The sequence below is a fragment of the Taurulus bubalis genome (assembly GCF_910589615.1).
Source record: "Taurulus bubalis genome assembly, chromosome: 3".
Lineage (NCBI taxonomy): Eukaryota > Metazoa > Chordata > Actinopteri > Perciformes > Cottidae > Taurulus > Taurulus bubalis.
This window is the reverse complement of record NC_136591.1, coordinates 40,061,060-40,073,363: the sequence shown is the minus strand read 5'-3', so window position 1 is coordinate 40,073,363 and position 12,304 is coordinate 40,061,060. Positions and strand designations below refer to the sequence as shown.

General features: G+C 50.6%; 2 protein-coding genes across 2 annotated transcripts; both read left to right on the top strand.

The window, feature by feature from the left end:
* Nucleotides 1–4,460: 4,460 nt before the first annotated feature.
* LOC306734496 (uncharacterized protein) lies at nucleotides 4,461–7,367 on the top strand (the record flags this gene model as incomplete). The annotated part of the gene is made up of 6 exons (XM_079215853.1): nucleotides 4,461–4,569; nucleotides 4,834–4,957; nucleotides 5,857–6,547; nucleotides 6,632–6,703; nucleotides 6,790–7,004; nucleotides 7,359–7,367. The coding sequence occupies exons 2-6, from the start codon at nucleotides 4,916–4,918 to the stop codon at nucleotides 7,365–7,367; spliced, it is 1,029 nt and encodes a 342-aa protein (XP_079071979.1). The 5' UTR covers nucleotides 4,461–4,569; nucleotides 4,834–4,915.
* On the top strand, nucleotides 7,280–11,722 carry LOC306733791 (uncharacterized protein). The gene is made up of 6 exons (XM_079215094.1): nucleotides 7,280–7,405; nucleotides 7,495–7,584; nucleotides 7,820–8,921; nucleotides 9,137–10,151; nucleotides 10,242–10,353; nucleotides 10,542–11,722. Exons 2-6 carry the CDS (start codon nucleotides 7,578–7,580, stop codon nucleotides 11,594–11,596), a joined length of 3,291 nt encoding a protein of 1,096 aa, XP_079071220.1. The 5' UTR covers nucleotides 7,280–7,405; nucleotides 7,495–7,577; the 3' UTR covers nucleotides 11,597–11,722.
* The last annotated feature ends 582 nt before the right edge of the window (nucleotides 11,723–12,304 follow it).

Sequence of the window (12,304 nt, the reverse complement as noted above, 5' to 3'; positions counted from 1 at the left end):
CCCACTGCACAGTCTAGGGTACGTCGACTTGAGAGTGTCCACATCTATGCCGTCAACACGTTTGAGCAGGCCAAGGGCTGTAATGGCTGGAAATCCAAGCAAAGGCGTACTCAGATTTTTAACCACATAAACCTTCTGCATGGACTGTTTGACTCCATTTCTCAGCTGCATACTGGCGAACCCTGACACATCCAGCGGCATCCGTCCCGGACCAAGCAAAGGTCTCTCTGCTTTCTGGAGAACAGGCTGCTGCGTACCGGAAAATATGCGGTTCATATCAGTCTGTGCGACAGCAGTGACATCCGCTCCGGTGTCGAGTTTGAACCTGATTGTGGTGTTCATTATTCCTATGTTAACGGTCCATGCAGCTTTGTCGGACGTCACAGAACCCAGGAAGAAACTTTCATCCTCCTCTTCCTTCTCAATACCGTCCACATTTCCGCCTGCACGACAGACACGCTGAAAGTGACCTTTTTTTCCACATGAATAACATTTTGCATCGTTGGCAGGGCACTCATGTCTAGGGTGAGGTGAGCCACCACATTTGTAGCACTGGGAACTATGTGGCTGTTTACTCTGGCTGCCGAAGTGTGGCTTTGCTCCATCACTTTTGTATCTGTTAAACCTGGGCTTCTCTTTTAGCTTCCTGCCTTCGAACACTCTGTCCACAGTGGCTGCATCCATCTGCCCTACACTACTGGCATCACTCCTCAATGTGTTTTGTTGTTTTTTTATCTCCTCTGATTGTCTTGCCATATTAATGGCTTTTTCCAGGTTTAAATCCTTCTCCATCTGCATGCGTTCGGAGAGCCTTGCATCAGCCAGTCCCACTACAATCCTATCTCTGATTAGTTCGTCATGCAATGTCCCATAATTGCAGTGCTCTGCTAATGCATGTAAGGCAGTTACAAAACCGTCAACTGTTTCATTTGCCTCCTGTTTGCGCATGTTAAAGCGCGCACGCTCATACACAATGTTCTTTCTAACAATGAAGAACGACTCCAATCCGTCTCTCACTTTTGTGTATACATGCTGGTCTGTAGCGCTTAGTTTTAAGCCTCTCAAGACGTCATCTGCGTCGTCTCCCATGCAGTATATCAAGGTATTCACCTGGTTGTCTTCGGAGCTTGCAAACAGGTTGCTTGCCTGACGGAATCTCTCAAATCTCCGAATCCATTTCGTCCAGTCGTTCGGTTTGGAAAAATCGAAGGGCTGCGGCGGCTGGATGTTAAACGTAGCGCCGGGAGCGTTAGCCGCCATGCTAACGGTAGCTACTTCCCCGTCCTGCTCGTTATTACTCATCTAACTTCACCGAACACTTCTTCCGAACTTTTGCCTACGTCCCTACAGTAGTACAACTTGTACATATCCTGCTTTAGCTACACAGCACTTCTGACACCATGTCGGGTTCTCTTAATAACGTGCGTGAGACAGACTGTGTAGTAAAGCCAACATGTTTATTCCGAGCTCACCCCGTGTCTCAACCCCGCCCCACACATTGACTCCCTCCTCTTATTGGTCTCTGGCCTCCCAACCTAGAGCTGTCATGAGTAACATTGAACAGTACCACAACCATCTGGCTTGCCGAGAGTTCAGTCTCCTAGCGGACTGAATGTACTCAAGGTTCTTGTGATCAGTCCAACACAGAAATGGCAGACTGGTCCCCTCAAGCCAGTGACGCCACTCCTCAAGGGCCAGCTTAACGGCAAGCAGCTCTCGGTTCCCCACGTCATAGTTGCTCTCTGCCGGTGAGAGCCGCCTGGAAAAGAAGGCGCACGGGTGGAGCTTCTGGTCGCTGGCAGACCGCTGGGACAGGATGGCCCCCACCCCTACATCGGAGGCGTCCACCTCCACCACAAACTGTCTCTCTGGGTCGGGGACTTGCAGGATGGGAGCCGACGTAAACCGGGCCTTCAGGTTCTGGAAGGCCTCCTCAGCCGAAGGTGACCACCGAAACTGCACTCTAGATGAGGTAAGTGCCGTGAGTGGGGCAGCCACGGTGCTATAGCTGCGGATAAACCGCCGATAGAAATTGGCGAATCCCAGGAATCGTTGCAGCTGCTTACGCGAGTCAGGGATGGGCCAGGACGTCACCGCTGACACCTTGGCAGGGTCCATCTGCACGATCCCCTGTCCCACGATGTAGCCCAGAAAGGAGACAGAAGAGGCGTGAAACTCGCACTTCTCTGCCTTCACAAACAGGGAATTCCTCAGGAGGCGTTGGAGGACCGATTGAACATGGTGGATGTGCTCCTCTCGGGACCTCGAGAAAAGGAGAATGTCATCAAGGTAGACAAATACCTGCTTGTTCAGCATGTCTCTCAGCACATCGTTCACCAGTGCCTGGAAGACGGCTGGGGCATTAGTCAGACCGAAGGGCATCACCAGGTACTCATAATGTCCAGTGGGGGTGTTGAAAGCTGTCTTCCACTCGTCCCCCTCTCGGATCCGGACCAAATGATAGGCGTTACGTAGGTCTAACTTGGTGAAGATGGTAGCCCCTCGCAGCAACTCAAAGGCAGAAGAGATGAGTGGGAGTGGGTAGCGGTTCTTGATGGTAATGTCATTGAGGCCCCTGTAGTCAATGCATAGCCTAAGTGACTTGTCCTTCTTCCCTACGAAGAAGAACCCCGCACCTGCAGGTGAAGAAGAGGGACGGATGATCCCAGCAGCTAGGGAGGAACTGATGTACGCCTCCATGGCCTCTCTCTCAGGTGCCGATAAGGAGTAGAGACGGCCCCTGGGGGGGGTGGTGCCTGGTTGCAGGTTAATGCAGCAGTCGTAGGGACGATGTGGGGGCAGGGATGTGGCCTTGACCTTACTGAATACCTCCCGAAAGTCATGGTACTCCGTAGGCACTCCTGACAGATCCGACGCAGAGCTGGGGCAAGCTGACTGCGGAACTGCAGCAGCTTGTTTCAGGCAGATCAGATGGCATGATGCACTCCACTCCCTGATGGCCCCTGTGGCCCAGTCGATGTGGGGGTTATGGCGACGGAGCCAGGGGTGTCCCAGGATTAGTGGATGCTGGGGTGACCGCAGGATAAGAAACCGAATGGTCTCCAGGTGGTTACCCGACAGGAGCATACGAACTGGTTCGATCTGGTGAGTCACTGTCCCCAGTAGGTGGCCGTCCAGAGCGTTAGCAGGAACAGGGCATGGCAGCGGTGCCCGCTCGATACCCAGCTGACGGACTAGGTCCTCGTCAATGAAGCTGTCATCAGCACCAGAGTCAATGAACGTAGCTAGGGTCTGTGATCCGTTCACGAGTAGCAGCTGAGCGTGGAAAAGGGGTCTTTGGTTGGGAGAGAGTCTTGTGGTTCGGCTCACCAGTACCTCCCCTGTTACGGGCGAGCCATGTCTTTTACTGGGCACCGGGATACAAAGTGACCAGCCTGGCCACAGTAGAGGCAAAGACCTCCCCGGCGACGGCGCTCCCGCTCCTCGCGGGTGAGACTGGTGCGCCCTACCTCCATGGGCTCAACCTCCACTGGTTGAGAGGCCAAGGTGAAGCTGGTGGCTGCCGGAGGAGCTCGACGCTGGTTGAAAGCGCGGCGATCTGTCTCCCCCTTGCGTCGCTCCTGTCGCCTTGCCTGGATGCGTCTGTCCACTCGGGAAGTCAATTCTATTAAGCCATTTAAACTGGCAGGCAAATCAAAAGAGATCAGTTCATCTTTAACATACTCCGCTAGCCCAGTCAAGAACACCTCGCACTGTGCTGCCTCGTTCCAGTCGCTAAGGCGTGCTCTTGTTCGAAACTCCAAGGCATAATCTACCACAGTCCGGTCTCCCTGACGCAGCTCCGCTAGTCCCCCGCTTGGATCTGGGCCCTTGGAAACTGCCCCGAAAACCTTGCGAAGCTCTGCCGAAAACAGGAACGAAGAGCAGGCCGGCGTGCGTCTCTCCCATTCAGCGGTACCCCACAGTCGCGCTCTGTCAGTCAGGTGGTTGATGGTGAAGGCTACCTTAGCCTCCTCCGAGGCGAAGGTGTGGGGCTGCAGAGAGAACAGGATGGAGCAGTTTGTGATGTATGGGTTGCAGCCCTCAGGTTCTCCAGCGTAGCGCTCCGGGGTACCCACACGAGGCTCGTGTGTTGGCACAGGCGCTGGTGAGACCGGAGGTGGAGAGGCCGGACGTGGAGAGGCAGGAGACGGCGCAGCGGCTACCAGCTGGGTCAGGGCCGTCGTCAGTTGTAGCATCTGGGCGGTCATCGCCGTCATAGCCTGCTCCTGGACTGCTGCGTCTCCGCAGCGAAGCGGACCATCTGCGCCTCGTGCTGCTGGAGGGCATTCTCGATTAGTGATGGGACGAGCGACACTGGTGCATCAGCACTGTGCCGAGAGCTCAAGAGGGAAACCTCGTATCGGTGCGTGTATTGCTTTAAGAAAGAATCACGTGACCGATACAGGAACTGTGTCGTTTGGATGTGCCGCGCCAAAGTGTGTTTATCAGGAAACAAACTGTATCAACATGTCGTGGGTTTGTCGGATGGAGTTTTGCTTGATCATGGATCGTCCTAGGAAGTTTTCCCCGGTGTGGAATAATTTTGATCTCGTGACGCCAAACAAGGTAAATCTTTTTCTCCTTTATATACTATTTTTTACGGTGGCGCATTGCAATCACTTTATCAGTTTATCAAGTGAATGACCTGTGATTCATATGATAGTCAGTTAAAGAGCCTTACAGTTGCTTTATTCATGTCATCATGTAATTATGAGATCCTGATCTCGTAATCATGAGATAGGGTGTCTATTTTGTTTAACAAGTGAATGCAATGTTCTGGTAAGAGGTTTGAATTGTTTTCAGATAAATTAACTTTTTATGTTATTGTAGGTGAAGTGTCGGCTCTGCTCCACAGAGCTATCTTATATCAATAAGAGCACTTCATCAATGCTGAGGCATTATAGAGCTCGGCATGGCAATGAAGAATTGGCAGATACTCGTGAGAGTACCCCAGGTATGTTAAAATTCTCTCTAAAAATTGTGCAAAAAAAAAACATGCATGCAAAACGACAGGCTCCAGGCCTGGTATCGAACCTCCAACCCTTATTTTCGGGAGCCGAATATAGTAAGACTTAACTTCCTTAACTTTTACCATTCATTCTCTATGGTAGTCCTTATCACTACAAGTGTCATATATTTTTGGCCACAAGTGAGATTTTGGGGGCGCTGTTTCCTCCCTTGGATTAGAGGGAAAGAAACTCCGTTTCCCCCTGAGACAGACGTCCAGCAGCAGCGAGCAGACTACAGTAGATAAACAACCTGTACCTCACGGCGTCTTTTCACGGCTTGTTCTCCGGACAAACAGTCAAACATAAGTACGGCTCTTCTTCCAAGGTCTTCATGAACGGTTCTGAGTTGTATTTGTGGGTCAACTGTTTCTGTAGTTTACTTAGTGTTGTTGTTTAGCATTGGTTATAGCTCTGTTTGATGCTAGCAACGTCACGTCAGTACATTAAGGTGACGTGTAACGGGACGTATGCATGTAACGTTATTGTGTGTGTGTGTGTGTGTGTGTGTGTGTGTGTGTGTGTGTGTGTGTGTGTGTGTGTGTGTGTGTGTGTGAGGTGATGTATGCATGTATATTGTTGTGTGTGTAACGTTGTCAGCATTAACAGTAGTAATTTGAATCTTCATGAATCATATTCTTTTGAATAGGTAAATACAACTGTGACCAACAGAATAATGATGCTGCCTGTCTGCCTGCATGTCTATCTGACTGTCTGCCTGCCTGTCTATCTGACTGTCTGCCTGCCTGTCTGTCATAACACATGCTGTTACCTAGTTATTACACATGCTGATCACCGTTACCGTGAGGGACTCTGTCTATGAAGTGCATTGTGTTTTGCTGTGCAGGAGATGATGAAGAAGACCATCAACTTCTTCCCAGGAAGGAAGGCGGTGTTGTTCAGAACGGGTCCATCGGGCCATCTGCGACAGGACCCTTCTGATGAGGCCATGAAGATTAAAACAGACCCATCGCTCCAGGACAAGTCTTGTGCTCAGAGACCGGACCTTGTGAGGACCAATGCTCTCTCTCTGGTCCTCCAGCGTGGAGGGGATGTGTCAGACAGACAGGAGGTGATGGGGGAGTATGTGCTGCAATTTGGAAAGTACAAGGGGAAGTTATTCAGGTGGCTCCTTGAAAACGACATTGGCTACACCATTTACCTAATGAAGAAGGTAGAAGAGGAGGAGAGAGACGGTACATTCAACCCTCAAGGACACAGTAAGGACAGCCTGCTGTCCTTTCTGGATTATGCCAGGAGCTTCCAGGAGGTGGAGGACCTGAGGGAGTACCTCGTCTCCAGGAAGCCTGCTTCACCAGCGGCAACAGAGGGTGACACTACTGTCGGCTTTGGAGCCAGGGCCAAGAACACCTGGGGGCAGATCTGGGAGAGCAGGGCTGATGGCTATGCGGCCTTCGTTTCAAGAGTGAAGTGCATCAGAAACAGCAGGATGTACAACCTGCAGCAGTACATCCTCAAGCAGCAGAGGGCTGAGTCCTGTCCACCACCTGCAGCTACTTCAGCGCCTACAACGCTAGGTCAGCTCACAAAAGCATGCAAACACAGTTTGTTGTGAACATTCAGTGTCCAAACACACCTCATGTTAATGTTTCATCTCGTAGTAATTGAGGAGGACGAGCAGCTGGAGAGAGAGATGCTGAATCTGTCTCCGTCCAAATTCCACACTGAACTAAGTAAGTGGATCTACTTTAACAAACAGAGCTTTCATACACATGGTACTGTACATGTAACAATCTAATGTCATCGCCTGTGCTTTCAGGGCCACCAGCAGCCGTCTCCAGGACCCCGGCTGTATCTTCACCAACAGGTTTCAATCAATCAGTGTGGAGGAGGATTCTGTGTTCACCAGAATTCCCCTCCCATTACTGTTCTCTCTCAAATAGTTTGTTGTTTTGGCCGTGTTCAGGCCTGTTCTCATGCCTGTGTTCTCTTACTCTCCTACTAACTGAAGGATTTAACATGTCACCGATGATGGTAAGTGTTTTCCTTTTTTTTTTTTTTTTTGCATACTTTTTATTATCATTCCAGGATGTGGCATGTTAGCCTACATATACATATGTAGGCTAACATGCCACATCTTTTATTGACAGGTTGTGTTTATACTATATATTGATATAGTTTCTGTGCTTTACCTGTTTACAAACACAAATACATTGGTTTTCGTTAAATAAACAAAATCGCTACTTGCAATTAAAGTAAAGGACATTTTCAGTGTGCAGAAGCAACAGGTAAAGACACACTGAACACACACTTTGTGTGAAGAAAATGACGCAGAGTTGTTTTTACAGCACACAGGACTAAGTCGCCGGCTACCGTGACTGTTTCCAGACCTGCTGAGCCAGATGAGCCCCTTGTGGCTAAAGCTCCAGTAAAAGGTAATCATCTTACTCTCCTCCTCACGTTCCACCGTCCTGGAAGTCGTTCTAACTGTGTGTCGTTTCTTTGCTGTTCTTTGAATCCACAGTGAAGGCTGTGCTGCCGGTCCCTCCTCAGCTGCTCGCCATCGGCCCTCAGCTCGTGATAGCAGATCAGGAACCCAATGTGTTGATGCAAAGTATGTAGTCCTTGTCACAGTTCAGCGTGCATGTTCTCCTGCCCACCCTGCTGCACTCACTCCCTTCTGTATTACCTTGTCAGCTCTATCACTCTCACCGGCCCACTCACCTATTTCCCCTTCAGTCACTGCCATATCGTTCTCTGTGTTAAGCCAGACCATCCAGCACTTCAGTGTATATTCTCTTATTGTACATGTAATGTTGTATTTGGTTTTACATTTCTTCCATGTGCAGCTCCTGCCGTCTCTGTCGATGCTCCACACCAGCTTGCATCCTCCGTCCCTGCTCATGATCATGACGTTGCTCAGTGGAAGTGCTCTCAGCAGCAGAGGCTGTGGATGAAGGCGGAGCTAGAGGCGTTGGGGCTGTGGCCGGGTTCACGTCCAGTACGTCACCTAATGAACATGCTGTCCCTGTGGCGTCATCCACCTCAACCCGAGCTCATAGACGCCGTCTCCGAGCTGCCGTCACCAAAGTACTTTCAGCTTCACCCTTTTTTCATCTGGAAGCCGGAGCACGCGCTCATGGAGAGGGCGAGGAACAATTACGACCTGCCTTGTCTTTACGGTTGTCCCAACCCTCACGTAGCATCGTCCGGCATTGGAAGGCCGAGGGTCATTATTGGCACCGGCTGTCAGTACTACATTTTAGCCTCCCGGCTCACCTGCAGGGGGTGTGAGAAGTACTGGCATGCGGACAAGCCTCAGTGGCTGGAGAAGCTCCCGCAGCGCTTCCGCAACATGGTGCCGGCGTTCCTGACGCACAAAAAGGCCGTCTGCAAGTCAGTGATGGACGAGATGAGGCGCAGCGGCAGATCACCAGAAGACATGTCCGAGCAGCTGACAGAGACGCTGCATCTGAAATATGAGAGGGCTCACCTGGCCTACCTGCTGAGTGTGCAGAACGTCAGGGACGCTGAGGCCGGAGTCTACGGCCAGAGAACCATCACCGGGCTCCTCAGACAGGCCGACGCTCCAGAGCCATTCGGTGGATACTCTGACGCTGACGGCTGGTGTGGAGTGTCCATATCTTCACACTACCTGGTGCATTGTCTGGTTCGTGAGTACCGGCGGCAGCATCAGCACCTCACTCTGCTGCTACAGGGCACCTTCGGACAGACACTGAGGTCCGACCACACCCGCAAGGTGGCGAGGAAGGTGGTGCTGTCGTCCGGCACCGTGTCTTCATACGCCATCATGAACGAGAACTGGATGATCCTGAGCTGGGTGATGCTGCAGTCAGAGTGCGACCGGTCCCTTCATCCCATGTATGAGGGTCTGTCTCAGCGCTACACTGCAGCTGGAGTGGAGAAGGCCGGCTACCAGTGGGTGGACAGGTATGAAGAACCAGTTTAGATTGAAAACTTCATTTTTTGTTTTTGACTTGGACGTTATATAGTTTTGTTGTCTTTTTTATTTTTTTATTCAGTTTAAAGTGTTTTCTGACTGAAAAGATATAAACATGGAAAACTTCAGGTTGATTATTTTATACTGTAAAACATATTGAGGCTGAGTTTGTACTTAGGCTGTGAATTTATTTCCCATGTTTTAGGGACTGCTGTGCTGCCTTCAGGGTCCTGCACCCAGGAGCTCAGGAGCAGCTTTCATGGGACTGCTGGAGGACCTCAGAGGCCACGTCTGGAAACCTGGCTAACAACAGCGCCTCAAGGACCAAATTCAACACTGACATCACCATCAAGTTGGATTTGTTTCACTGCATGCGGCGCTTAACCAGAGAGTGTGTCTCAGAGCATCACTCGCTCTACAGCTCTTTTTGCCAGTTCCTCTCTGCAGCCTTCCTTGTTGTGGACCAGGGAGATCTCCAGAGGCTCAGGGAGGCGTACACCTTCTGTGGTATCTCTCCTGCTAATCCCACCAAGCAGCACACCAGAGAGCACTGCAGGACAAAGGTGCCACAGCCCAGAGAGCTGCTGCAGAGGGTAGAAGACGTCCTGCATCACTTCCACCTCGCAAAAGATGCCAACGATCTGCTCCTCTTCAAGTCCTCCATGCTGAACATGTGGAGGATTCAGCGTGTGCACATCCTGAGAGGCTGCCTGAGCGACCCGGGGGAGGTGGGGGAGGGAACCCTCTATAGGTTTGGTGGCACCTTGCAGTTAAATCACACAAAGGGCGAGGGAGCTGCTGTACCCATCTGGATCCCTGTGAGAGGCACCTCTCAGCAGGAGGGCTTCCACTCCCACCAAGCCCAGTGGGTGACTGGGAACCGGGTGTCCTGCGAACTATTTCAGGCCCAGGCCATGACGGGAGTGGTGCGCTGGAACTTCCAGAGGCTGGTGGACCTGAAGCTGCCTGGTGTGTTCGACCCCGCGTTGATAGCAGAGCTCAACATTTTGTCTTCGAAGGTGACGGCAAAGGCAAAATATCCAGCTCTGCAGATCACCGACAGAGACACAGGGGAAAGGTTTGGACTTGACTATGTGGAGCCCGGCTGTCGTCCTGTTCCTCTGGACTGGGAGAAGCACAAGTCACAGCCAAACATGGCAGCTGCTGTCGCCATGGAGACGGATAATTTCCCTCAAGCTGCAGATGCCACAGGCTGTCAGGTAATCCAGATGAATCCCCCGGTCAATTATCAATAACTATTATCAGATTGTCAATAACTATTGTCATCTCCATGTGATGCTTTATTTCAGGAGACCAGTCTCACTGTCAAGGAGCCTCCACTTGCAGCTGTGCGCATCCTGTCTTTCCAGCAGGGGTCTGAGGCCAAGTTCCAGCCGCCCTTGATGTCGTCGTCTGCCACAGGTAGCTTTCAGATGACCTCTCATATAGACAGTTAGAACCAGCAGCGGACATAATATCAAGACAATCGTCTTAATATGTTGTTTATTAACAATAATCATGAACATATAAAAAACATATCGCCATATAATTGTATTCTAACAATAGACATTATAATAAACATGTGCTTTAAACATTGTATTTATTTACAGCACCGCTGCCCGTATCCTCCTCTCCTCGAGCCACTCGCACCGGATCCATCAAAACCGGCGGCATCGTCCAAGTCCTGGACCACAGCCGGTGGACAGGAGCCATGAGAGCTGCCATCAACGAGCTTCTGATTAAGCACCACGGAGCTCCACGCATGCTGAAGCAGGTGGATGATGACTACGCTGCCATGGTCCAGAGGTCGTGCACTGACCCAAACACTTTAATCCACCCCACCACATGCCAACATATCTCCAGATATGTGAAGCATCTGGCCAAAAAAAAACAAAACACCAGCTCCTCTCTCAACACCAGCCCAGAGAAGGTGCTGGAGACTCAGCAGCTGTGGCAGAGTTTGACCTCCGGCAGCCAGACGGTCAGTGTGCCGGTCACAACCCTGCCTGCTGCCACCCTCAACCCTCCACCTGTGGCTGCTCCCCAGGAGGAGTCACTGAGCCGGGATGCAGTGGAGAAGCTGGTGACGGAGATCCTAGAGAAGCAGCAGCAGCAACAGCAACAACAGCAGAAGAAGAAGAAGAAGATGACGAGGAACTGTTTAGCCTGCGGTCAGCCAAAGTCGCGTTATCTTGCTGATGGTTCCTCTGTTCATTTCTTCTATCAATCTAAAACTGTAAAGTATTTCTACTGCTCCACCAAGGTCTTTGAGGCCTACGCAGGCGAAGGCCTCAAAGACCCCCGCATGTCCTTTGAGAACTTTGCAGCGTCTCCTTTCTTTGAGCGGGAGCTGGAGGCCTCAAAGCAGAGGGGGGCCGAGTGGAGGAAGGTGTCAGAGGAGAGGAAGAAGAGGACGTCAGCGGTGGAGCTGCCGACAGGTCGCCTGTGCCGGTTCTGCCACCGGCCGCTGAAGCAGGGCCCCAGCAGCCCTCACATACACAGCAGCTTCCCTGGGGAGAAGGGGAAGTACATCTACTGCCCCTCCAGAGTGTTCTCCCTGTACCAGGACCAGGGCATGGTGGAGGAGATGACCTGGAAGGACTTCACAGCATCTGCTTTCTATGAGGCTGAGAGGGACAGGTGGATCAGAGAGAAGAAGAAGTGACATCATTACTGCACAGACTGTGTTGTTCACATTCAGATTCTTTGTCATTGTACATACAAGTACTGAGACTGTGTTGTGAGACTGTGCATTTTAGAATTCAGCTGTGTTTTACAATAAAATATCTTGAAATCATCACTTTGACTGTCTTCAATGCACAGAACATTAAATAATCAAACATTTAGATATGATCAGCTGCACACGTGCACAGATGTGTAAAATAAACATCTGTTGTGCCTTATAAGTACATCTGCAGCATGATCTTTGGAGATTAATATCTTATTTGCATAATTACATCACAATAAAAGCTTGATTATTTGTTTTGTGTTCTGCTCACATTCTGGAGCTGACAATTTATTTGGGTGAGGTGGGAGTCAAACCGCTGACTTTGTGTACCGTCTGGAAAGTCCTCTATGGCTATACGCGGCTGGCCTCTTGCTGTGAGGCAACAGTGCTAACCACTACACCACCATGTCGTCTTATGTCTATTTGATATTGTTTGTAAGAATTACAGTCCTTTTATTAAGCTTTTGACAAAATAGTTCCTTTTGGCTTGCAGTTCCTAACAAGCAAGCAGTGGATGAGGCAGTGGTCAATATGATCATCAAAGACTGTCAGCCACTCAGCTTTGTTGAAAATGAGGGATTCAGGGAGCTCCTGAAGCTTATTGTACCCTCGCATGCTCGACCCAGCAGGAAGGTATGTTTAAGA

Bases quoted from the DNA above. Each gene is read 5' to 3' on its own strand.
- LOC306733791 (XM_079215094.1), top strand. The intron at 10,152-10,241 runs GTAATCCAGATG...GCTTTATTTCAG, and splicing joins CAGATGCCACAGGCTGTCAG to GAGACCAGTCTCACTGTCAA. The intron at 10,354-10,541 runs GTAGCTTTCAGA...ATTTATTTACAG, and splicing joins GATGTCGTCGTCTGCCACAG to CACCGCTGCCCGTATCCTCC.